The sequence below is a fragment of the Rhinoraja longicauda genome, chromosome 26 (genome assembly GCF_053455715.1).
Source record: "Rhinoraja longicauda isolate Sanriku21f chromosome 26, sRhiLon1.1, whole genome shotgun sequence".
Taxonomy (NCBI): domain Eukaryota; kingdom Metazoa; phylum Chordata; class Chondrichthyes; order Rajiformes; family Arhynchobatidae; genus Rhinoraja; species Rhinoraja longicauda.
In genome coordinates, this window is record NC_135978.1 from 24261226 (window position 1) to 24288884 (window position 27659).

The window sequence follows — 27659 nt, forward strand, 5'->3', positions numbered from 1 at the left end:
TAATGAAAGGCCTAGATAGAGTGGATGCGGAGAGGATGTTTCCAGTAGTAGTAGAGTCTAGGATCGGCGAACACGGCCTCAGAATAAAAGAATATACCTTTAGAATTGAGAGGAAGATATATACATATATATATATATATATCACTAGGGTTAATATCACAAAAATATTTTTACATTAATGTTACTGTCAATTTCGTTATTTGCTCAAAGTGAACGAACAATTAAGTGGGAGCTGGTGGAACCGGACCTGAGAGTGGTATAACATTACCTCCGAGAAGACTTCCATCCAATCCTCCAAGTGACTGCTACCTCCACAGCAAAGTTTTAAATAGGTTTTGTGAGTAAAAGCTTTGCAAATGTGTGATTTTTTTTTACAGTAGAATTACATGTTTTAATACAAGCACTTACTACATGTGTAATCTTCATAGAGATTGACTGACCTGTGAAATTACCATTCTGCTGCTCTTTCTGCATTCTTGGACGGTGATGCTGTGATTCATGGACTTTTTCCTTTTCTGCCATTTTATATATTTTCTCCACCCTCGTGATTCTGTCAAAAACAAATGAGAATCAAATTCAAAACTATGCAACAGGCTCCATTTTCCCCCCCTCAAAACCACAATTTAAGGAGACAAGTTCAAAGGGCACTAGACTAGGCTAGAAAGCAAGGAATTCTATTTCACACATGCACAGCTTGACAAAAGAAATAAACTTTAAGACCAATGCAAGTAGAATGATCACAAGCTGTCCAAGTTTGCAAATGCTAAAAGCAATTTCAGATTTAGACACAGTAGATATATTTTAAGATAGTCTCAATAAAATCTCTTTTTTGGTGAATTCTGAGGCATGACTAATCTAAAGTTTCGACAATTGCTGTAAGTTTTTCAGTATGCAAAATTCAATAATAACCATGAAGGACAAAAGTGCCTGCAGGTGCTCGAATCTAGAGCAAAAACTAGAACACTGGGTGAACTTTCAGAGTCAACCAGCATCTGTGGAACTTAAGTTTGTGTTTTGGGTTGAGATCCTGCATCAGGATTGGGAGGGAAGACAGATTCAACTATGGAGTCTGAAAGGGAGCCGGACAGAAATCTGAAAGGAAAAAACTTGCAGGGCAATATGAGGATCGGGAACAAACTGAACTGGCTGTACATGTTTAAATAAGGAAATACAGATGTTGATTTACAAAAAAAGACAAAGTGCTGCAGTAACTCAGAGGGTCAGGCAGTGAACATGCATGAGATAGGTTTCTGATCAGATCCTTTATTCAGACTGATAGTAGGGGGCTTCGACCCTTTCAGCGAACACGTGCAACAGCGAACAAGGCCTACCGGATCTTCCGGTTGCTAACTATTTTAATTCCCCTTCCCATACTGATTTCCCGTCCTGGGTCTCCGCCATTGCAAGATTGAAGCCAGGCGCAAACTGGAGGAACAGCACGTCAAATTCCACTTGGGTAGCTTACAACCCAAAGGTATGAACATTGAATTCTCTAAATTTAGATAACTCCCACCTGCACCTATTTCTCCCCTGCCTTTCACCTACATTCCTTCCTCTGACATCACAACCACCGGGTGGCGCCAGCAATGGCTGCCTCGCCAACCGTCTGTCTGTCCCTTCCTTCTTCGTGTTTTAATAGTTTGTGTTAAACGTATGATCGACCTCGGAGCTCCAACCAGGGGGCCTTTGAAACAATTCACAACTTTTCAATCCTTTGGTCTCACACTTTTTTCATCTCTGGCCTTTGTTCAACCAACTGCCTGTCAAAAATCCTCCTGGCCTGTGTTCACCTCTGACTTGCCACGCTTTGTCCTCTCTTTTAGCTTTCCTCCACCGCCATTCCCCCCCCCCCCCCCAGAATCAGTCTGAAGAAGGGACCCGACCTAAAACGTAATCTATCCATGTTCTCCAGCGATGCTACCTGACCTGCAGAGTTACTCCAGCGGACTTGTGTCGTTTCCTTGCTATACATGTTACCAGGACAGATTCATAGCATCTTGTGGTCTCAATTCCTGAACAACTACTCTACACATTCTATTTCAGATTCTGAAGTTAAGAAATCAGCCCTGGCCCATGACGCCATTCTCTGCCTAGCCTGAAAGTTCTGGACACAAGTCCACTCCAGAGATTTGAGCACAATCTCAGTAGGCGCTGATGTAGTACTACTGCTGTCAAGTCACATCTTTTTAAAATACAAGACATGAAAGCTATTTTGAAACAATCAAAAAGATCCACAGCATACATTGAAGTGGAAAATATCTGTCCAGGTGTTTAAACCAAGAACCATTCCTCAAGAAAATTCTGCAGTTATCCCAGTGCTGTGTAAGAGGTTGTAAATTAACTGGTGCAATTCCCCTCTTCATAAAACTGACAACATTTCAAATGTAATTTTGCTGTCGATGAAGTGCTTTAGATGCTCAGAGGAAATGAAAGGAACGATAGAAAAGAGAACCTCCCAATGGTTTAAAAGTTGCAAAGAATTCAAAGTTGACATTTTTCAGAATAAAAACCAGGACTCAAATAGTAGAAGAACACTGCATTATCAAATATCCGGGAAAATGCATTTTCATCTATTTGCTAGGCGAACTTACAATAAATTGTCTATTGCAGAGATCACAAAAAACACATCAAGGTCCATTCTGTACCAACATCTAACAAGCAGTATTGACCAACAACCTGTATTGATATTTGCTTTGCAACATCAGATTTCCCCAATCTCAATCTTTCTTGATTGTACAAACAGGTTGCTAGAACTAATGGTCTCTCTCAAATGCTTCCAGTGCCCAATAATATTGCTTATTTTCTATTATTTCTCTAAAACTTAGTTTGCATTCAATGCAATCATATCAAGCTCTGTTGCTACTTTAAGCAATTTGTATGTTAACCGATCTTTATATTTTAAGTTATTTCCATATATTACAAACTGCAGCCAAAGTAAAGCCATTTCAATATTTCAAATGTTGGCATCAATACCATTCTGGCTGGCTGTTCTTCAGTGGTCTGTGCCAATGTTATTTATGGTCTAAATGAGAGCGACACATTTGGAGTAGCACCGAGCATCTCAGTGAGCTGGTGAATATATTCAGGTAATTTTCAGTGCATGGTGGAGGCTAGCAAATACTTCACTATCTTTAGTTGCTTCCAACCATTTACATTTGTCCTCCATATGTACCAAATGATTTCACACTGGAGCTTGTTTACTTTTGTCACATCTTGGTGCCGTCCTCCACATTGCAACTCAACTACAAATAGAAACATAGAAAAATAGGTGCAGGAGTAGGCCATTCGGCCCTTCGAGCTCGCACCGCCATTCAATATGATCATGGCTGATCATCTAAAATCAGTACCCCGTTCCTGCTTTTTTTCCCATATCCCTTGATTACTTTAGCCCCAAGAGCTAAATCTAACACTCTCTTGAAAATATTCAGTGAATGTCTACACAATGCTTACAAAATCCTGGATCTAGATCACTTGGACAAGAATGAAAAAAACTGCAAATGTTAGAAACCCTCTGCAAGTTAGGGTGTATCATGAGAAAGAAAAACTGTCAACGTTTCAAGTCTGAAAGAATGAGGACATCTCTGATGCCCTAGTGTGAAACACCTCATCCCGGGCGCAGATGCAGCGTAGACGGAGGAATTGAGAGATGGGGATAGACTTTTTGCAGGAGACAGAGTGGGAAGAAGTGTAGTCCAGATAGCTGTGCGAGTCAGTGGGTTTATAGTAGATGTCAGTCACTAGTCTGTCTCCTGTGATGGAGATGGTGAGGTCCAGAAACAGTAGGGAGATGTCGGAGATAGTCCAAGTATATTTAAGAGCAGGATGGAAATTGGTAGTGAAGTGTATGAAGTCAGTAAGTTCTGCATGGGTACAAGAGGTAGCACCAATGTAGTCGTCGATGTAGCGGAGGTAGATTTCGGGGATGGGACCAGCAAACGTCCGGAACAGGGATTGTTCGACGTACCCGACAAAGAGGCAGGCATAGCTGGGCCCATGCGAGTGCCCATAGCTATGCCTCTGGTTTGGAGGAAGTGGGAGGAGTCAAAGGAGAAGTTGTTAAGGGTAAGAACCAGCTCTGCTAGGCGGAGGAGAGTGTTAGTGGATGCGGATTGGCTGGCAAGGAAGAAACGGAGGGCTTCAAGACCATCCTTGTGGGGGATGGAAGTGTAGAGTGACTGGACATCCATGGTAAAGATGAGGGAGTGGGGGCCTGGAAACCGGAAGTTATCGAGGAGACAGAGAGCAAGTGAGGTGTCTTGGACATAGGTGGGGAGGGATTTGACCAGGCGGGACAGGATGGAGTTGAGGTAGGTAGAAATAAGTTTGGTGGGACATGAACAGGCAGAAACGATGGATCAGTCGGGACAGTTCTGTTTCTGTGCTTTGTGTATGCATGTATTTGTATTTGGTTGCTCAATTGAGAAACCATTTTCACAAGAAGGGGATATAAAAATACAACAGACATTAACTGATTAAATAAATAATTCAAGAGGAATTTGAAACCACCGTATTGAAAAAGACATTTGACACTTACAGGGTACAAAGCTGCGTGAAACAATGTCAACAAGATTCAACTAGAAGCAAAGACAACGTGTAAAACTGTCCTATTTGTCATGTGCTATAGATTTTGTAATTATTCAGCTGTATCACAAGGACAATTAATGAATGGTTTAATGTTAAAGTTGCTTTAGGTCAGATCCCAGGAGACATTAAATACAGTTCTGTTTTCGACAGAGGTTTCAAGGCCATTTGTCATTATCCTATGAATCTACTGTTGACAAAAGCAACCAGAATTGAAAAGGTAAACGCTAGCAGCACCATTGGAAAAACTACCCGAGATTCAATTCACAATTCATGTCATTTGGTACAAAGCTTCAGAGTTGTCATCTTGTTCTTCACGTTCTCAGTTCAGCAGAACATCGCCATTGTTAATGAAATAGAGATGCAGGCAGTGTAATTGATTATCAAAATGCCAACTAACATTGTTTTTGTATTACAGAAAGGTAGGTGAAAACAAAAGCAAGCCTCTCGGGTTCTGCAATCAGCACTGAAGGGCCTTTGAGAATTAAGAGATACATAGTTTCCATTTATTATCGCTTTTCTAGTTTATCATAGGTGCTCCACTCAGTTAATTTATGAAAAATAAACTACAAAATATCTTGTCTCAAATTATTGCTCTGTTTCATATATTTCATGTATTTGCTCAGACTAATAATGATAATCATAATGTCATTCAAAAGACACTTAATTTACAGGACACATTATTAAGTTGCTGAAAACTCAAAAAACACACAAGTACACTGCCATTCTGTGCCAACAGCATTTGACCAGTTATAATAACCAGGTAATCCATACTTTAATTAATTCCACCACAGATGTTTATATTTTACCTCCAGCAAATTATGCACTGCAGTGGGTTATTTTATAAATCCAATGGCTGGAATAGTAAATGCAGAAAAGAAAGTGCTTCTTGAAGACATCACATTCAATCACCCTGCACCATACTGCTCTCTGCTTTCATCAATCCATTATCCTCTTGCATGAAATGCAAATTTATCCTTTTTATGTTTCATCAATATTTCTCGCCTACTAATTTCATCCATAGTGATGTGTTACGATACGACATAGGAATGACAATTTGCAACTTTCAGATGGTTGTTTCCAATGGCAAAATCCATATGTTTTCTTAATCTGTCTAAATGCATCCACTATGAATTTTAGTTTTCAGGAAAGAGGTTATTTTATAAATCATAATGTCATTCAAAAGACATTATGGTAGTTAAGGCAGCACAGGCACCAACTCCTACACTTGCAACAACTACTTAAAAAGGGACTTTATGTTGATTTGAATCATGGAATGACAAAAGTTAAAGTTACAAGAAGGCATGTAGCCCATCTTGTGCATGCAGGAATTACAGATGCTGATTTACACTAAAGATAAACACAAAAAGCTGGAGTAACCCAGCAGGTCAGGCAGCATCTCTGGAGAAAGGGAATAGGAGACGTTTCGGTCAAGACCCTTCGTCTTGACCCGAAAAGTTACCTATTCCTTTTCAGTCTGAAGAAGGGTCTCGACCCAAAACGTCAAGTAATCCTTTTCTCTGGAGATGCTGCCTGGCCCACTGAGTTACTCCAGCATTTTATGGCTACGTAGCCCATATTGTCTGTGAGTTAAAGCCTTTTTTTTAATACTTTAATTACTTTTGATACTTTAGTCATAACAGTTATAAATATTATATAAAACTTTGGGACACTTATCAATCTATCCTGTTTATATTGTCATAACATCAGTTTCCTTTAATACACTTTGAGAACAAACTCCATAGATTTTTAACACAAAATGCAGCCGAGTGATGGCAGGAGGGCTTCATACAGTGGCCTCTCCTTGTTAGGGTCATTGTGGTGGATTTCAAACTGACTTATGTGCCTTTTGCTAAGCTGATGGTCCTTTCATCAGTAGTTAATGTTCATCTCAGTAACAGCCCAGGGAACACCCACATACACAGAACTTTGCTCCACATAGTGGTGTGTTGACTTGCACCATAGAAAATGAGTTACCAGCCTAGTCTCACATTCCAACGTTTGGGGTTTGTGGTCTTGCAGGTCAAGGCTTGTCAAATACATATCAAGGCATTTTCTTCCTCTACCAGCCTTTCTGGCAGGAGCTACAGATCCCTATCACTCACAGGGAGAAAGAGCTGTTCCTTTTCCTTTCCTTGCTATGGGGGGGAGGGGGGGGGCGTAACCAAGAGACATAGTGTTAGGAATGGAAGATAACCACTCAAGACTGAGTTGATGCTGACTGACCAACTGAGTTACTCCAGCACTTTGTGTCCTTTTGTTCATTCAACCTCATAGCTTATAGCCTCTAGAGTCAAATAGCAAAGAAACATGATCTTTGACAGAATTCGTCCTTCCAAGCCAGTCACGTTTGCCCACGTATGGCCCATTATAGGGCGAAGACAGGAGAATGGGATTGAGAGGGAAAGATAGATCAGCCATGATTGAATGGCGGAGTAGACCTGATCACTTATGAACCTATGTATAATTCTAAACCGTTCCTATCCAATTACCTATCCAAATGTTTTTATTTTATGTTGTTAGTGTACCTGCCTCAAGTACTTCTGGCAACTAATTGTTCCTGACAATGAAACTTCATAGGTAGACACAAAACACTGGAGTAACTCAGTGGGTCGGGCAGCATCTCGGGAGAGAAGGAATGGGTGACGTTTTGGGTCGAGACCCTTCTTCAGGTGAAACTTGATCACAGTTTATTGAAAAAGTAAAGTCTGAAGAAGTGTCTTGACCTAAAACATCACCTATCCATGTTCTCCAGAGAGGCTGCCTGGCTTACTGAGTTACTCCAACACTTTGTATCCTTTAGTGAAAAAGTAAAGTTTGACTTAAATTCAAATGTTTATCTTTTGCATTTGTATTTAAAAAAGAAATTGCAATATTTAAATACATGAGACACTGTTACTTTTGACCATTATGCAAGGCAATGGAAGTGTCTCTTTTAAAGTTCATTTGTAACAGCTTTGCAGTTGTAAACTATTTTAAAAGACCATCATCTTAGCCAACAAAATGTTTACAGGTCTCTTAACATTATCAGTGAAATACGAGAAGTGTCAGTTCATTTTCCCTGCAATTATTTTTACACTAACACATAAAGGAGAAAGAAAAACAAAAATATCAATGTAGATAAATGTATGGAGTTTATCATGGAGACCAAAGGAAAATGCAGATAATACCATTATTTCAATAAAAATAAATGTGCATTAAAAATGAAAAAGATCAGCTGAGCTGAATAGATAGCCAATGGTTACACAAGAGTGCTTTGATAGCAGTTAAAGCAGTTTGAATGTAATTTAAGACAAAGTATTGAACTATTCCTAACACATTAAGTCATTCATGCAGCCACCATCAAAATACTTCGTACAGTTCTCAATAACATATTGAAAAGAGATTTTGCAACTTTCAAAAAAAGTTACCAAAATGCTACCATGTGATTGAGGAGTCAGGGGGATTTAAATGTGAAGAGCAATTATGCAAACGGAGCAAATTCTCACTGAAATGTCAAGGGTAATGACACTATGATTCCTGTTTTAGTATTCTGGAGAAACTGGATAAACGTAGACCATGACAAGCTGTTATATCTATCAAGAGCACCAGAACCAAAGGACACATCAACACTCAAAACGGTGACAAGTTCAAAACGAACCTGCGGGAACAATAGAGAGCAAATGGCCATTTAATTACATAGATTTCCTTGATAGATGGTGGAATCATTCAGAGTTAATACACACACACACCCAGCTCAAATTACTGAGCTACTTCGGAGACAATCAACAGTTAATTGTATTGATGGTTATAGAGATAAAGATGGCATATTTCCTTCCAGGAACTCTGAACCAGATTGACTTTTAATCAAAATCTAGTTTCACCACCAGCATTATTGATACAATTTTTTTAATTCAAATTTAATAAAATTAGTTGTGATGAGATTTGAATTCTATTCTCGAGACTGTTAGTCCAGATCTCTATACTAGTCCAGCAACTTAATCATCATTGTATCATTCAAGTTAGATTTATTTAAGGCAAGATGTTGGAATAGAAATAAATATCATAAATGGAGTCTGTTGGAATGGAATAGTTGATAAAGGACTAAACATGATTACTGATGTTTTCTTCACGTCACAAAGACCTATAATAGCCCAGTCTGATTGTGATTAATTGGCATGAATAGTCAATAACACTCGTTATCTGTGCATCACATTAGAAGTTGAGTCGGGTGGCAAATGTGAAGTGGTTTGGAAACCATTAATGGACATTATCAATGACAAACAGATGATTATTAAACTCATTGTGGAGGGAAAAAATGCAGAAGCTGGTTGAGATCTCAGGTAGACACAAAATGCTGGAGTAACATTTCTGAAAATGTTACTATTGCTGGGATTCAGTGTGCAGTTATCTATTTAACTGTGTTTATAGTGATGTCTCATACTGACAGACTTTGTAGTGTGGTTTTCGTAGGCAAGATGAGTTTAATCATAGTAGACACAAAATGCTGGAGTAACTAAGCGGGTCAAGCAGCATCTCGGGAGAGAAGGAATGGGTGACGTTTCGGTATGAACATTGACTTCTCCAACTTTAGATAATTCCTCTGTCCCTTTCTTATCCTCCCTCTTCCCAGTTCTCCCTCTATCTTCCTGTCTCCACCTATATCCTTCCTTTGTCCCGCCCCCCTGACATCAGTCTGAAGAAGGGTCTCGACCCGAAACGTCACCCATTCCTTCTCTCCCGAGATGCTGCTTGACCTGCTGAGTTACTCCAGCATTTTGTGTCTACTATGATTAAACTCATCTTGCCTACGAAAACCACACTACAAAGTCTGTCAGTATGAGACATCACTATAAACACAGTTAAATAGATAACTGCACACTGAATCCCAGCAATAGTAACATTTTCAGAAAGAGAGACAATTAGAATGAGAAAAATATAAACACCCCTCCAAATTTTTCCTTTAAAATGAGCAAATAAAGACAAAACGTATAAAACAAACATCCATCCCCTCCAATCTCTAAGTAATAATCACAATACAATTAATAGACAAAATGCTGTAGTAAATCAAGCAGGACAAGCAGCATCTCTGGAAAGAAGGAATGGGTGACGTTTCAGGTCTTGAACCGAAATGTCACCCATTCCTTCTCTCCAGAATGCCGAGTTACTCCAGCATTTTGTGTCCATCTTCGGTATAAACCCGCATCCACAGTTCCTTCCTACTCAAAACAATTGATGCTGTGTTCATTAATCTAAAACCATTTTTTGTAAGTTTTCAGATGGTGAAGTATCTATGAAGAATAAAAAGAATCAAATAATGTTACTTATTTTCCTGGAATCCTGGTAGTGTTATTGCAGTCTGGTTCTATTTAACTTGCCCAGGAAAAGCATTGGAAGACCTTCCCACTCCTTCAATTTAATTAGTATAGTCACATATTCATTAAACCTAATTATGTATTACCACACAAAACATCAGGTCCAGAGTCCACAATAGTACTGCAACATCATCACCCAGAGGTCAAATTTCAAAATAAAAGGCAAAATAAACTTTTTTTTTTAAACTGGTGCAACATGTATATATTTATAAAAACAACTTGGATGTAAATGGTGATGGATTAGTTAGCAAGTTTGCAAAATTAGTGGAGTTGCAAATATTGAAGTGGGATATAAATCAGCTACAAAAATGGGTGGAAAAATGGCAGTCCGAGTTTAATCTCAGCAAGTGCAAGATGCTGCACTTTGGGAGGTTAAATCCAAGTGGAAAGTATACAGTTAATGGTGACTTTTAATAGCAATGATGTACAAAGGGATTTTGGGGTGCAAGTGCATAGACCCTTAAAGGTAGCAACACAAATAGATAGCGTAGTAAAAAAAATGTGTACAAAATTCTTGCTTTCATCGGTCTGGACAATGAGTTTCAGAATAACAAAATCATGTTGCAGCTTTGTAAGAGTTTAGTTAGGCTGCATTTGGCATTTGGTTGGTGTCCCCATTACAAGAAGGGGTGGAGACTTTGACGAGGGTGCTGAAAAGAATCAGTGCTCCAGGATATTGGAGGCTATTAGTTATAAGAAAAAAAAAATTGGATTGTATTTTTCTGGAGCACAGATGGAAAGAAGACCTGAAAAAAGATCCTGATAGAATGTTGAAGATTCCCAGGGCCATTCCCTTGAAGTCTTGCAGCATCAGGTCAAGCATGCACAGGAAAATTATTTTCATTTTACCATCTACCATCAGCTCATGAAATGATGCTTCTCTTCATTGAGCAACACTTCAAAGAAGCGCTGAGAGAAGCTAGAGCATAGAATGTTCACCAGACCGGGGATTTCAAAGCCCAAGAATGGTTTGATAGCAATGCCAGTTATCAACCTGATTGGGTATTAAAGGACAAAAATCCCAGACTGTGTACGAGGAAATGAGTAAACCAACATGAGATTAAAACCCATCAAATCTCCTCACAATTCTACCTCTGGCCAACATATTTGTCCAGATTTGCAACAGTAGAAGAACTACACAGGCGCTGTAATGAGAATGCCACCACCATCAAACAGGGATAGATTCAGAATACAGCCAGCAATTCCAAATTGGGCTTCCAAGATGACTGCGAATCATTAGCAGCAAAGATATACTCCAGCACAATCTGTACTCTCATGGCTCGACACATCACTTACATCATACTTCACTATTAAATTCAATTCAAAATTTTAAAACTGGTTTAATGGGGATTCCAAAGGAGCATGACAGGAGCAGTACAGGAAATACCCAAAAGCAAGGTGCCAAACTGACAAAGGTGTAACACAAGAATTAAACCAAATAGCAAAAGCATAAATGGCTCTGAGAACCAAACAGCTCTTTTCTCAAAAGGTGAAAGGGTCCTTCTGACAAATGCGAAAGACAAGACTGAAGCATCTACAGCCCTGTTTAGCCAAGTGGATGATCCATATTTTACATATTCTGTTGTGCTGCAGCAAGTAAGAATTTCATTGTTCTATCTGGGACATATGACAATAAAACATGCTTGACTCTTGACATATTGGTTTCGTCCCAAGACCTCCACCTTCACAAAAGGCAGTTTTCAGACAATTGGATTTATTTCCTGCAATATCAAAAATGTTTAAAATAATCCAGCAACGGCCATTGGACAAGAAGCTTCAATAGTTGGAGTCATATCTCATACAAAGATGGTTCCTGCTGTTGAAGGTCAGTCAAATAAGCCCAAGAATGTAATTGCATTTTCCCAGGACAATGGGCTCAACTAATTTCACCGGCTTGTATTTTACAGACAATCTTCAAATTGGATCAGAGTGGGGTGATATCACTGAAGGTGCCAATTCAGTCTATCATGTCCATACTTGCTCTCAACCAGAGCAAATTACTAGTTCCATTCACTGACCCTTTCTCTGTCGCCTTGCAAATTCTTCATCAAAATATCAAATTCGCGAACATCTGCATCCAGTCTGCAGGAGCTTTCAACTGTAATTTTAATCCACCTTTCAACTCCCATTCTTTTTTCAGCCTGGAACCACCTGCCCAGTTCTGTTGGTGCCTCATGCATGCTTGAGGAATAGTACTTCACCTTTCATCTGGGCAGACTTTAGCATTCCGAGCACCAAATTGAAATTACCAGCTCTACGTTAAGCTATCCATCTGAAATATTCAGTGAGTTTTTCCCATCATCAAGACTGACAGGCCTTCTTAGCTCTTCCTACAACTCAGAGTTCTATTTTACACATTGACCCAATACCTCATTTTAGCATCAGAGAATCTATGGCACGAGAACAAGCCCTTTGGCTCATCATGTCCATGCTAATTGTCAAGTAATGATCTTATGTTCCATCACTTTGCCCAAAACTTCCTCTGTCTTCACTTTTCAAATGCTCCTCTCGATACATCTAAGCAACATAATTTAAAAAACAAGTTAAACGAGGAGCCCAATATAGGTCGGAAACATGACGCAAGAGGCAGGTTCCCTCCTTTCCTCTATGGCATTATTCCATTACACTACCTACTAATACACACCTAGATTAAATTTAGTTATTTGAATTAGTACCTTTGAATCAGCATCAAACTGAACTTGGACTAAAATGAGCAAAGACTTTAAAAAGTAACAAAATTGGAGAACACCATTCTCCTCCATCAATTTTCCACACTTGTGTTTTTGCAGTTGCCTTGTTTTTTTTTTGCAGTCTCCTGTCTTGAACTTGTACCATGTGCATTTTATATATGTTGTTTTTGTGTTTGTCTGAATCTACATGCCTGTGATGGTACTGCAAGCAAAAATTATGTACCTCACCATACTTGTACATATATAAATAAACAACTTGATTCATTGCTGGTGGTTCAATAATACACCAAATATATAAATTGCATATTGCCAGTATGCACATCACCCTCGTTCTAATAACTGAAAAGGAAAGTGCAGTTTCAAACTAAACTCCTAAGTTCTTGGAATGCAATTCCTAATTGGACCATATCCTCCCAACTGAGTAACACTGCTCTCAAAAAAAAATCTTTAGTATTGGAATGGTAAGAGCAAACAAGTCAGAAGCTATTGCAAGTCTAGCATCTGCTCCAGTTGTTATATTTCATTGACCGCCTAAATGTGCAAATTTCAATTCAAATGTAGCAGAACTAACATATGATGAGCGTTTGACAGCACTGGGCCTATACTCGCTGGAATTTAGCAGAATGAAGTGGGACCTCACTGAAACGTACAGAAAAGTGAAAAGCTTGGATAGAGTGGATGTGGAGAAGATGTTTCCACTAGTGGGAGAGTCTAGGACTAGAGGTCATAGCCTCAGAATTAAAGGACGTTCTTTTAGGAAGGAGATGTGGAGGAATTTATTTAGTCAGAGGGTAGTGAATCTGTGAAATTCTTTGCAACAGAAGGCTGTGGAGGCAAAGTCAGCAAATATATTTAAAGCAGAGATAGATAAATTCTTGATTAGTCCAGGTGTCAGAGGTTATGAGAAGGCAGGAGAAAGGGGTTAGGAGGGCGAGATAGATCAGCGATGATTGAATGGCGGAGTGGACGATGGGCCAAATGGCCTAATTCTACTCCTATCACTTATGATCTTATGAACTGAGGGAAAAGAATATGGAATGAACATAGATGGAAGGGAAGTGGCGTCTGGTAATTTGACTTGAGTATAAGTGGGAGAAGAATGTCAGAATTAAATGGAAACAACATGAAATGACTTGATGCTTAAATTTTTAACTGCAGTAAATATATATTTAGCCAAGATATAAATGATAGAAAGTTCCATAAAAATGGCCTCAATTTTTGCTATTTTCCAGAAACATTACCCTATCTGTGACTAAATATGTACCTTGATTACTACGGCCGAGATTTGCAGAAATTAGTTGCAGCAATTTTACAATGACTGAGCAAAACATTTGAATGCCTGTAATTGAGAGTCTTGGTAACACTTGTTAACTTAGACCTGTGCATCCACACAAATCGCATTAATCAGTAAACCCTTTTCTGTCCAACAACTTAACAGCAGAACCTCACGTAACTTATTTCCAGAAATGTTGACATAGTAGAGCACAGGATCACACTCTCGTTCTTATAAGTGGTGCCTGTTCCAGTCAGGTCCCAGGCTGCTGCGGGCCTCCAGACATCTCTTTCCTTGGATGCCACGACCCTCTCCTCGTCATCCACCTTTGTTTCCTGGGAGGGTCTCTCATAGCCAACCACAAGGGCGCGGTAGGCCAGACACTGGTTCCCTCTCCTCTCCTACTGGCCTTACACCTCGCCATCTGTCACAGGCTCGGATCTTCTGGGGATGAGCAGGGTGCAGCATGATGGCCTCCCCTTCCAGGCCAGGTCCATTAAGCAGGAGTCTGGTTTGGTGACTTCCCCCTGCAAGCCGTGATATGCCAGGTCTTCTGTTCGGCAATGGGGGACCAGCTCAGCAAGCAGGTAGGACTAACATAGATGGGACATGTTAGTCGACATGGGCTGAAGGACATGATTCCGTGCTGTATGACTATGACTGGGGCAACTAGAACTGCACACAATATTCCAAATGCAGCCTAATCAAAGTCCTATAAAGCTACATCATATTTCCCATCTCTTATAGTCAATGCCCTGACTTATGAAGGCCAACATTCCATATACCTTCTTTACCACTATCTACTTGTGTTGTCACTTTCAGTGACCTATGGACCTAGATCCCAAGATCCCCCTGTACATGAATGTTGTTAAAGATCCTGCAATTAACTGTATATTTTCCCCTTGCATCGGACAGAATGATGTACATTAATAGATTTTAAACTGAGGACAGAATCAAGTTTCATGACACATTCCATTCTTAGATATCTTACAGAGGCCCCACAGAGGACGATCCTCTCTTCCTTCCTGTTCACCATCTACACCTCGGACCTTAGATACAACTCAGACTTCTGCCACCTGCAGATGTTTTCAGGTGGCTCTGCAATTGTGGATTGCATCAGTGTGGGGAGGGAAGCTGAATACAGAGGTATAGCCAACGACTTTGTTGAGTGGTGTGGGCTGAATCACCTGCAGCTCAACACCGACAAGACTAAGGCGTTAGTGGTGGATTTTAGGAGGAGGGGAACACCCCTGTCCCCTATCTCTATCAAGGGTGTGGATGCACAGTTTACCAGGGAGTACAAGTACCTTGAAGTTTACCTGGACGGTAAACTGGACTGGTCCAGGAACGCCGAGGCACTGTATAAGAAGGGACAGAGCTGTCTTTACTTTCTGAGGAGGCTCTGCTCTTTCAACGTCTGCAGTAAGATACTGCAGATGTTCTATCAATCGGTGGTGGCCAGTGCCATCTTCTTCACTGTCGTGTGCTGAGGTAGCAGGGCAACGGCCGCAGATGACAACAGAACAAGCTCATCAGAAAGGCTGGCTCCATCCGGGGGGGGGGGGGGGGGGGTGGAGTTAGATTCACTGGAGATGGTCTTGGAGGGGAGGATGCTCCTCAAACTGCAGAGCATCTTGGACAATACAGCTCACCCCTTCCATGACACACTGGTCAACCTGAGGAGCACCTTCAGCAAAAGACTGGTTCCACCAAGATGCAGGACAGAACGTCACAGGAGATCCTTTTTCCCTGTGGCTATCAAACTGTACAACTCCTCCCCCTTCTGTTGTGGGGTAGACTGACTCCCCTTCCCCCTCCTCAATCTTTACACATCCCCATTCCTGGACTTTCCATGACTCGCCACTTTAATTTCAAGTATCATTTATCTTGTGTTTTATGACTGTTGGCAGACCAATTTCCCTCCTGGGATAAATAAAGTTATATTGTATCGTATCGTTATATAGTACAGATCAATGTCTTGTAGTAAAGGACAGATTTAAACACCACCCTAAATCTGCCCTTTACTACAAGATATTGATGGCTAGGGTTATGTTTAACATGCTCAGGAAGATCTGGAGCTCAAAATACATCCCAATCAACAACAAAATATGCATATTTAATTCAAATGTGAAGCAGGTGATGCTGTATGGATCAGAAACATGGAAAACAACAAAAACACACAACAAACAGGCTGCAAACATTCATTAACACCTGCTTCAAGAGAATACTAAACATCTGGAGGAGAGACAAAGTAAGCAATGTGGACCTGTGGAAAAGAACAAGCCAGGATCCCATTGACTTACTAATTCGAAAGAGAACATGGAGTTGGATTGGTCACACCCTCAGAAAACCTGCCACAAACATCACCCAGCAAGCCCTGAAATGGAACCCCTAAGGAAAAAGGAAAAGTGGTCGCCCCAGGAACAACTGGAGAAGAGGTGTCCAGGCAGAAATGTCTGCGAATGAGCTCAACTGGGGACATCACGAAAGAACCGCCAACAACCGAGTGAGGTGGAGGACATTTGTCAATGGCCTATGCTCCCTAGAGGAGCCAAGGGCTTAAGAATAAGGGACAGATTTAAGCGGGGGGGGGGGGGGGGGAGGGGGGAGAATGTTTTTTTCTGTTTAATTGCACTATCTGCCATATGTTTAAATTTTACTCCTATACAGTGTTATTTATTTGCATGTATAAAAAAAAAAGTTTGTTATCCAAGCTTGCTTCCTTAAATTTAGCTCCATTTAAGATTAATCTAATGTTTTGTATACGCACCAACCATTTCAAAACAAAAGCTTTTGCATTTTTGCTTGATGGAAACTTAATTTGCTAACACACCAGTTAATGTTCAACTTCTATCTATGAGACTACTTAGACATTGCTCCTTGATCATGAAACTACAACTCGACAGGGCCTTTGAACTAATACTTAGCACATTGGGAAATTTTGGTAAAGGTCAAGCAACATATATTCACAAGAAAATGCACAGAATTATTCAAGTGCACATTAAGAAACAATGACAATATAAAAGGATCTAAATAATGGAATGAAAATGCACAAAAGTAATATGCATAAAGTGAAACAGATGCAAATTAGCGAAGCAAATTATATTACAGTAAGCTCTGTGTGTTTCTTTCACATTCACAAAACCAACGGGCAAGTCATTAATTCCATTCTTTTACTTCATATGTTACTTACATGAATAAATATACTGCAATCCCCCATATCTGCTATTAAAACTATTCAAAAATAATATTGGATGATTAAAAAATGACAACTTTTGAAAAAGCACTTACACAAAGAATTACAATAATGGGGGGTGGGAATATGATGATGTTTAAACATGGAAAATATATCTTTCCGCCTTGTGGATTAAAATTATGTACACCTATTACTATAACATCAGGGCGGCACAGTGGCACAGTAGTAGAGTTGCTGCCTTCCAGCACCAGATTCAATCCTGACTATGGGCGCTTTCTGTATGGAATTTGTACGTTCTCCCTGTGACCACATGGGATTTCTCCGGGTACTGCCGTTTCCTCTCACACTCCAAAATCAGGTTGACTTCAATAAAATTGTAAATTGCCCCAAGTGTGCAGGGTAATGCTGGTATATGGGGGGCTAGTGTACAGGGTGATCGTTGGTCCATGCAGACTCAGTGGAAAGAAGAGCCTGTTTCTCTAAAGTCTAAAGTAAAGTCGAAAAACTTCACCTATTAAACTTAGTATCTTAGACATCAACATTCGAAGCAGATCCTGACCAGCCATATTCTAGCAGACTGCATCTTCTAAAAAGCAGCAGCAAAGGGATTTTTTAAAAAGCCCTTGACTTCCATTGCTTCTACCAATATGTTTGCAAAACATACAAGGGTGGCCTTTTGCAACACAAAAATGCATTAGTAATTATGGTGTCTGATAATTCTAGCAAAAGAGAAAAGGTAACTTTTTCCATTTTATAAGTGCTGAATTTCTAAATGAAACCCGATATTGTAATTTATAAATGGGTTATTTCACTTCAGAGATACAGTGTGGAAGCTGGCTCACTGAGTCCGTACTGACCAACAATCACCGGTACACTAGTTCTATCCTACACACTAGGGACAATTAACCTACAAATCTGCACATCTTTGGGATGTGGGAGGAATCCAGAGCACCTGAAGAAATATCATGCAGTCACAGGGAGAACGTACTCAGTATAGACATCACCCTTTCTAATCACAAAGATCGAACCCAGGTCTCTGGCACTGCAAGGCACAAATTCTAACACTGCACTGTCTCTTCTGGGTCTTCAACCTGTAACATTAAGTTTGTTTCTCTTCCTCCTTCGTTAGATGCAGTTTGCCCTGCTGAGTGCTTCCAGCATTTTGTTTTTTTTAATCAAAAATACGGTCCGAGTAATTAACATAAGTGATGATAAACTAATCGGCAAAATTCTTGCTTTATAAACTGAAGCGTCACATATGACTCCCTAATCACTAATCACAGAGATCAATGCTTTATGTAGTCTAGAGGCCCTATTTTTACACAGTCCCTTCGTTGTTCAGTTTTAAACTGATCAAACATGACATTAATGCTGGCCTTTAAATCTTGTGTGATCACAGCTGATGAGTCCTCTCTGATGACAAAAGTTAATAACCTGAGATATAAAAGAATCTGTGAAAAATTAAAATTAATACTTTTCAATATCATAGTAACAAATATATAACAAAGAGGTTGCCGTTGGAAAACTTATTTAAGAGTGGAAATTCCTATGATTGCCATCACCATGAGCATCAGGCTGGTGTGGCACGGTAAGATCCAGAGGTAACCCAGGGCAAGTACAATCACGACAGCCTCTGGTCCCTCTGACCACAGCATGATCTCCAGCAAAAAAAGTCCTCAAAACTTCCAGCAAAAGCTAGTCTCAACTGGCTGCCAGATTTCTCTCCTGCAAAATAGTGATCCGGCTTCCAGCCACCTTCTTATCTCATGGCCACATTTACCATTCACTGCCCTCTCTCTTCCCCCACCACACTTGAAGACAGTTAGTTGACCTGACTTGCGGCGGAGAGGCATGCACTGCGGACGATCTCCGCAGAGGCACAGATTTGACACTGGCTGTGGCAAAGCAATGGCAGAATGTCGTCTGACACACGAGGGAGCTTAAAGACAAAACTGATCTTATCCCCCGTTTTAAAAAAAACGTAATCGCCATAAGGCATGCCCTCCCCACACCATAGACTGACCTCCCTCACACAATTACCACATACCCATCTACTCTGTCCATCTCCCTCCTCAGCACCCTTAAAGATTCCCATCTGTCCTCCAATCCAATGCGACGCACAATCCTCTCTGAACTCGAGACCCTCTCCCTCATCGCCACTGCGGCCCCTTAGCAGAAGCGTTCACGTCGTGGGGCTGGAAACTGGAAGTGTCCTGAGCTAATTCGGCTACCACCATCATCTACTGTACAAGTGATGGCGCCTACTGACTGTCGCCGGAAGCTTGCGCCCTTTTCAGGACGATGACAGTGATGTAACATTTGAAACATAGAAGATGCACACGAAAGTAGAAGATCGCCACTGTTATTCATCTAACACAGACCTGTCGTCCTATCCTCATTACCATAGACCATGTCCCTGCACAACCCCTCCACAACAGACCCTGCTCTCCCCCACTTAACGACCGCAGACTTGTCCCCCTCTCTTCAGCACCATAGAACCGACTTCCTCTACTCAGTACATAGACCTGTCTCCATGCCAGCCCTCTACACAGTCCCCTCTACACCATAGGCCCCATTTCTACTCTCAATCAACTACGACAGAGCAGATCTAACATAACCAGGGACGTCCCACCCCAGTCCTTCTTTCTTCCTGTTCCCCACTAGTAGAATGTACAGTGACTTGGAAGCACGCACCACCACATTCAGAAACAGCTTCTTCCCCATTATTACCAGCCCTTCCATAAACCAGGGTACTTTTCAAAAATCACCTCTACCCCATTGTGGACTTTGTCTCTGTAACTGACGCGCTACAATGCTGAGAACTACATTTGCATTATGCAACTTCCCCTTTGCTCTACTAATTGTACGTGAGTTTGGCTTGATTGTATTCATATATAGTATGCATAGTTGATCTGTTTGGATAACATGCAAATCAAAGTTTTTCATTGTACCTCAGTACTAAAGGCAAAAATAAACCCAAACATGTCAACCTTGCTCATTATCAGACCCTGTCTCCCACACACCCCCAGACCAATCCCTCCACTCCCCACACAGACCAATCCCTCCACTCCCCCACACAGACCAAACCCTCCACTACCCACCCGTTCCCTTGCCTCACCACCGCAGCCCCGTCCCCCTCGTCTCAGCACCACATGCACTGTCACACATAATCCCTCCACAGTCCACCCTAAACCATAAGTCCCCATTTTCACTCTCTCTCACTCTCTCAAACACCACAGAGCTGTCACCCCCCGCTATTGACCACAGACCTCGTCTCCCACGCAGCCTCTCCATTCCAGACCTTATTCTATCCCCCCCCCTACACGCACAGAGTTACCACAGATTGTGTCTCCTTCCGGATCACCTCCCCGCCTGCCTCAGTCCCCCTAATCCTCACAATCCCCGGAGCTGGATCAGCAGCCGTCCTCTCTCCGTCCCCCAGCCCGGGCGCACTCGCCTGTCCTCGCCGCTGTCCTCGCCGCTGTCCTCTCCGCTGTCCTCTGCTCTCCTCTCCCCGCACTCGCCGGCTTCTTCCCTCGCGCCGCTCCGCTCCGCGACTCGCGCTGCTTCCGTTGCTCGGAAGCCGCACCGGAAGTTGACGTGTTTCTGTTCACAACCGCCTCTGACATAAATACTTTGACTCCGCCCCCTCACGCGGTTCTGTCAGCTTTCATTCCCGCCCCACCGCCCACCGCCCACCGCCCACCGCCCACCGCCCATCTTTCCCGGTACTGTAAGCGTTTACTTTTCTCTTTAAAAATAGCCCGTTTACCTTATCATCGCCTCTTCGAACTGATCTTTCATCGCGTTCATGACCGAGCATACGTCATCGGAGCGCGCCGACGTGGTCTTAACCTTAGGCCTCGGCTCTCGGGAGCGGCCGCCTCAGGTACACGGTCCGGTCATCGCGCTGCTTTTGGGGGGGGGGGGGTCTGAATGTGATATTCTAACAGGTCATCGGTGTTGGGAAAAGCCCCTGGCGAGTGGGCCTCGGCGGCGGCACAGTCTGTCGTCTAGAATTGACCCGAAGACCCATAGTCAGACAGCAGGGAAACAGGCCCTTCGGCCCAACTAGTCCACATCGACAGCGATGCCATCTAAGCGAGTCCATTTGTCCGCGTTTGGTCCATGTCCCTCTAAACCTTTTCAATATATGTATCTGTCCAAGTATCATTTAGATGTTATAGTACCTGCCTCCTCTGGCAGATCGTTCCATATACCCACCATCATCTGTATGAAAAGATAGCCCCGACCTTCTTGCCCTTCTCACCTTAAAACCCCAGGTTATTGATTCCCCTACCTTGGGTAAAACCCTGGGTGCATTCACCCTATCAAGTCCCGTCGTAATCTTAGTCACTATAAAATTAGCCCTCAAACTCCTGCATTCCAAGGAATAAAGTCCAAACATCCCCAACTTCTCCCCGTAGCTCAGGCCCTCCCTCAAGTCCTGGCAACATCCTCGTAAATCTTCCCTCCTTGTGAATCATTCGCAGCTGCGAAGAGAATAATACGTGCCCGGCTTTATTTTGTGTCCTTTGATACATTAATTCCTGCCCTTGCATAATACTGAGAACTATATTCTTCACTCTGTATCTTTTCCTTTGTTCTACCTTTTGTACTCCAGTTTGGTTTGATTATTTATATAGTGTTATAATGTTGAAACCAGTTTCAATTGTAGCAATATAACATAGAGCATGATTTCATTTTATTGCAAAGCCTTTCCCTAAACCTAAAGAGAAGACACTAGGAAATGCAGATGCTGAAATCTTGAGTAAAACACTAAGAGCTGGGAAACACAGGCAGCATCTGTGGAGGAAATCAACAGGCGACATTTCAAGTCTGGATCCTTCTTCAGACTAGAGAAGGGTCCCAACCTGAAACAACACCTTCTGATTGTTCTAAAGTCTCAGAGGAGGATGGCGGGTGGTCATTGATGAAATCAGTCAGAGGATCAGGACCATGTGATGAAACCTCCTTCATTAAAGTGGACTATTCAAGTTTTGTTCAGAATTCCAGCACTGCAAGCTCTTGTGTGTCTATCTTAAAGTTGATCAGAATTGATAATTGTTATGACGTTCTCCATTGGGTCCTTACACAGTAGTGGGGTGGTAAATCAGAGCCATTGTTATCTGACATCCACATATCATTTCCAAAAAAGATAACCAGTTCAACGAGGAAGCGATCGTTTCACTGAACACCTTCGCTCAGTCCGTCTTGGCCTACGTGATCTCCCAGTTGCGAAACAATTTAACTCCACTTCCCATTCACATACTGACCTTTCTGTCCTTGACCTCCTCCACTGTCAGAGTGAGGCCCAACACAAATTGAAGGAACAGCACCTCATATTTCGTTGGGCAGCTTACAACCCAAAACAACACCCATTCCTTATCTCCAGAGATGCTGCCTGTCCCGTTGAGTTACTCCAGCATTTTGTGTCTATTTTCGATTTAAACCAGCATCCGCAGTTCTTTTGGTGGGCCTGCCTCTTTACAAGGTCTTGATGACATCATATTAAATCAGAAACTCCAATCTCTATACTTTCCTATAGAGATTGTTTATAGTCCGATGAGGGGGATGGGTGACCATGTGCTAACAGATGAGAGTGGTAGACCTTCAGTAACTATTTGTGCTCTTTCGATGAGAGGATAAATGAGCAGGTTTGCTAGTAGATACTGATTGGCAAACCACCTTCCTTGCTCCATTGGTATTTTACTGGCATGTTATACAAATACATCTAGAAAACAGCTAATAGAATAGATACAAATACATCTAGAAAACAGCTAATAGTCTTAAGTTTTTATCATCAAATTGATCCAGTCTCTCTGGGCGGCACAGTAGCGCAACGGTAGAGTTGCTGCTTTACAGCGAATGCAGCGCCGGAGACTCAGGTTCGATCCTGACTACGGGTGCTGTACTGTAAGGAGTTTGTACGTTCTCCCCGTGACCTGCGTGGGTTTTCTCCGAGATCTTCGGTTTCCTCCCACACTCCAAAGACGTACGGGTATGTAGGTTAATTTGACTGGGTAAATGTAAAAAATTGTCCCTAGTGTGTGTAGGATAGTGTTAATGTGCAGGGATCGCTAGGTGGCGCGGACTTGGCGGGCCGAAAAGGCCTGTTTCCGCGCTGTATATATATGATATGATATGATATCATATGAAGTCTTGATTTTTTTGCAGATGTAAGTGATCACTTGCAATAGTTGAAATATTTCACAAAAACACAGTTGAATTTTTGCTCCAAGAATTTAATCTCGGCCAAATTTAGGAATAGCTGGATGGAATAATATTCTTTATCTGTCCTTCACTTTCAGAGGTTTTACTGATGCGAAGAATGGAGACATTGACCACTCCGTTATCTTTGGGACTATTGGCTGGAATAGGGTCTGGTTTGTGCCTGGGTTGGTTGGTTCGTGGGCGATTTGTTGGATCATTTAAAACCATGCCCTCGGTGCGAAACACAACAATGGAAACCAGCGTCATGGGAGAGAGTGGAGAGTACAAAATGGTTCTGGTGGTTCGCAACGACCTGAAGATGGGCAAGGGTAAAGTGGCAGCTCAGTGCTCCCATGCCGCTGTCTCTGCATACAGGCAGCTCCAGGCACGGAATCCAGATCTGCTCAGGCAGTGGGAGTACTGCGGCCAACCAAAAGTGGTTGTCAAGGCACCCGACGAGGAGAGCATTGTGGATTTGTTAATGCAGGCCAGGGAGCTGGGCCTGACCGTCAGTATGATCCAGGATGCTGGCCGCACTCAGATACCATCTGGGTCACGTACTGTCCTGGGCATTGGACCAGGCTCAGCAAGTCTGGTGGACAAAGTTACAGGACATCTGAAACTTTATTGAAACGTATCTGTGCCTCGACTGTCTGGGCAGTTGGACACACTTGTGGATCTGGAATCTATCACCTGGACACAGTTTCTCAGCAGATAGGATCCAGAGTTCCGAGTTAGTCCATGTCATTTGGCTCTTTTGCTGTGCACTGCATTCATTATTTCTGTGTTTACTGGATCGGAGCAATTGTAGATGGTGCCACGACCCTTAACTTTGTGCAGCCTAAGTGACAATAAACAAGTGGAGAGCACTGCCCTGCCAAGTGTTGTTCAGTTGGTACTACCGGGACACTTTCATTACAGTCTGTAGGTTTCCCTCTAGTTAAAAACTTCATTAGATGGGGCAGCCAAGCTATCCTGCACCAGCTGCTCATGTGGTGGATATCCTGCATCTGGAACTTCCAGCATTGCTGACAAATGGCCTCTTTTTCCCCTCCCACCCCAGTCGGCTCACATTGAAGTACACGTTTTATGCTGGGTGCAGAAAGCTTAACATTCCAAAAGGGCCTAATTGAATTCCATATTGAGTTCAAACCAATTCAATCAAATCTGTATTTTCACCCCACTTTAATTTTGAAAGCTATTTCCCTTTTGATGTATAAAATAGATTAAAACACTTCAACCAACTGTAACCTAATCTATCTTTCTGCTGCATTGCAATCTGGTGAAAGACAACAACTTAAACAAATCAGAAAAGATTAGGAAGACTCCTCTCTGATGTCCTAGCAATTACAATTAAAACACAAAGTACTTGTGCTATAACTCCAGAATAAACGCTCAACTAAGAAAACTAAATACACCAACTTACAATAAATGACTCCATGTGCAAAGAAAAAAAACCCCGCAAGCTATATATTATTTCTCTTTTTTTTAAAAATAATCCTATAGATGCAAGTATATCATTGGAGTTATCGTGGGCACCTCCCTTCATTGGTCTTTTGTTGAGTTAGGCCCACAACACCTCGGGAAGGCTCCACAGTTGGTTCTGGCGTCCCAGAACAACCCCCCTCAATACCTGCTCTCACCACCTATGCTACCAGTATCTACTAAATAAAGGAAGCTGCAGCCAATTTGCTCACTCTAGCAAATGATAAACACCTGCATCCTACCATTAATCCTAGCCCATCATTAAGCTTGAAACACCACAAATATCACCCTTGCATAAGACCGGGATACACTTTGCAGACTACAATTACAAAGAAATACACATAGTGCATGTCATACGTTTCCTTTCTGCCCCCAACGGACACAAATTCTTCTCCACCAAATCCACCTACACTCCACCTTGCTCTGCTGCCTCTGACATTTGCTTTGCAGCCTGATACAAACTGTCCGCGAATTCCTAGCTCTCTAAATAGCAACGTGGTTGATCTCGCTAGAAACCTCTACAACCCACCTCTACAGGACGTACTCTTGGTCTCCATCCTCGCTGCTTAACATCTGCCAACTGTACATATCTAAGCCATTTCCTTTCATAAGCCTCATTCACTAAGTTCTCCCAAGGCACTGTCAGTTCTATAAAATGCACTATCCACCAACTAATTGACCGTACATAACACTCTAACAAACCTCAAACTAGTAGTAATTATTTCCTGCGGAACAAGCTTTCCTCCTAAATCTACCCGCATCTCCCAATCATTGGCTCCCTGTAACTGGCCTGACTCATACCTATCTGCAAACTTCCCTCTTCTACCTTTGTCTCTCTCACAGACAAAATGAATTGCTACACTCCCAGTCCTGATGCCTACTGAATTCACCTGCACTCCGCTCACCGTGTCAAACATCGAGTATATGCACCTATACTAATCCACACTAAATTATATTCTCTGTCATCAACTCTCCACACCCCCCCCCCCCCCCAAATTCTACCATTCATCTACACCCTAAAGGGAATTCATTCGTCATGCATCTTTAGATGTTAAAACGTGCCAGACCACTTTAGCACTGGCCATAAGGCCACTGACCTGGGAGTGGAAACTCAGTCTGCAAGTGACTAAGAAAGTAAGATGTGGCAACAAATTTGATTTTGATCTGGATGATCTGATCTGCAGTGGTGGCTGATACAATTCAGCTATCAGAGGACATATGCTGGCAAAGGACATTAGCTCAATATGACAACTTAGTTTGTGTGGACATGGTGGACCGAAAGACCTGTTTCTGTGCTGCATTGCTCAGTCAAAATTGAGTTCAATCCCCATAGAATAGTAATGCCACACAGCTCTTGTTCCATAACCCAATTATTATATCTAATTGACTTTTAAAAAGTAATTTGCTGCAAAAATAGATTAAAGGATAAAGATTAATGATTTCTAAATTTGGATCTAGCTTCTTTGCTACAGGTACTAATTATTTCCCACTGATGCCTTAGCAAGTTCTGGGACTCTGGTAGTATTGACTGAAAGGACACTTTTTGACCAATACCGTCCCAGCTCAATTGACTCCACAGAGAAATTTTGAAAAGTAAAGTTTCTAGAAAGAATAAGCCAGAAATAAACATGCATTGGATTGTGACAAATGCTGCAAGAAATCCCAAGTCAATTTTCTTCGATTCTGATCTGGGGATAGAAATTATTAGCAGCTAATTAAACACAAACCTTTATAACTGGGCTGAGCCCAGCGAGGCCTCTTAACAGTTTGAAGGTTAATGCAAATCTCCTTATTCTATTTAGCTGAATTTAGATACCTGGCAACCCCCTTCTGTGTATGAAGTAGATTGACAAATCTGTTGCTGGTCATGGAATATCTTTTGGGGAAAAGGCCAGAGACCAAGATGCAGCACATCGCAGACCAATAACAGAGAAGGTACCCTGGACAAATTACCCAAAGTGGCCCCGAATTGGGAGTGGGAGGGGGAGTTGAAGTGCTCAGCCACCGGGAGATCAGCTTGGTTAAGGCGGACTGAGTGAGTGGCTGAGCATTTCAACTCCCCCTCCCATTCCCAGTCTGACCTTTCTGTCATGGGCCTCCTCCAGTGCCATAGTGAGGCCCACCGGAAATTGGAGGAACAGCACCCAATATTTCACTTGGGCCGCTTGCAACCCAGCGGTATGAACATTGACTTCTCCAACTTTAGATAGTTCCTCTGTGCCTCTCTTCCCCTCCCATTCCCAGTTCTCCCTCCATCTTCCTGTCTCCACCTATATCCTTCCTTTGTCCCGCCCCCCTGACATCAGTCTGAAGAAGGGTCTCGACCCCAAACGTCACCCATTCCTTCTCTCCAGAGATGCTGCCTGACCTGCCGAGTTACTTTTGTGAATAAATACCTTCAATTTGTACCAGCATCTGCAGTTATTTTCTTACACTACTTGGTTTGATATGTCATGATATAGAATTAGAATCATATGGTAGACACAAAATGCTGGTGCAACTCAGCGGGTCAGGCAGCATCTTGGGAGAGAAGGGATGGGTGATGTTTCGGGTCAAGACCCTTCTTCAATCTGAAGAAGGGTCTCGACCCGAAACGTCACCCATTCCTTCTCTCCCAAGATGCTGCCTGATCCGCTGAGTTGCACCAGCATTTTGTGTCTACCTTCGATTTCAACCAGCATCTGCAGTTTTTTTCCTAGAATCATATATGGTCAAGCTTAGAAATGCAAAGGATAGAAGGCATCTATAAGCAAATTTTGAGCGTGACTTGAGTCAGAAAATTAAAGGTGTATTTAAGTCACACAGAAATGATGGATTCCACTTAGGTTCATACCGCTGGGCTGCCAGCTGCCCAAGTGAAAAAGGAG

General features: G+C 42.1%; 2 protein-coding genes across 2 annotated transcripts in view; one reads left to right on the plus strand and one right to left on the minus strand.

The window, feature by feature from the left end:
* The window catches only part of vmp1 (vacuole membrane protein 1), a 123090-nt gene extending 102417 nt beyond the window's left edge, over positions 1 to 20673 (minus strand). Inside the window, exons 1-2 of the mRNA XM_078422721.1 lie at positions 20552 to 20673; positions 441 to 550 (exon numbers count right to left, since the gene is read on the minus strand). Of these exons, the coding sequence (XP_078278847.1) occupies positions 441 to 522 (82 nt within the window). The 5' untranslated portion in view covers positions 523 to 550; positions 20552 to 20673. The remainder of the gene's footprint in view (positions 1 to 440; positions 551 to 20551) is intronic.
* Positions 20674 to 20852: 179 nt separating this feature from the next.
* Positions 20853 to 27245, plus strand: ptrh2 (peptidyl-tRNA hydrolase 2). The gene is made up of 2 exons (XM_078422722.1): positions 20853 to 20983; positions 23406 to 27245. Exon 2 carries the CDS (start codon positions 23417 to 23419, stop codon positions 23936 to 23938), a length of 522 nt encoding a protein of 173 aa, XP_078278848.1. The 5' UTR covers positions 20853 to 20983; positions 23406 to 23416; the 3' UTR covers positions 23939 to 27245.
* Positions 27246 to 27659: the final 414 nt, after the last annotated feature.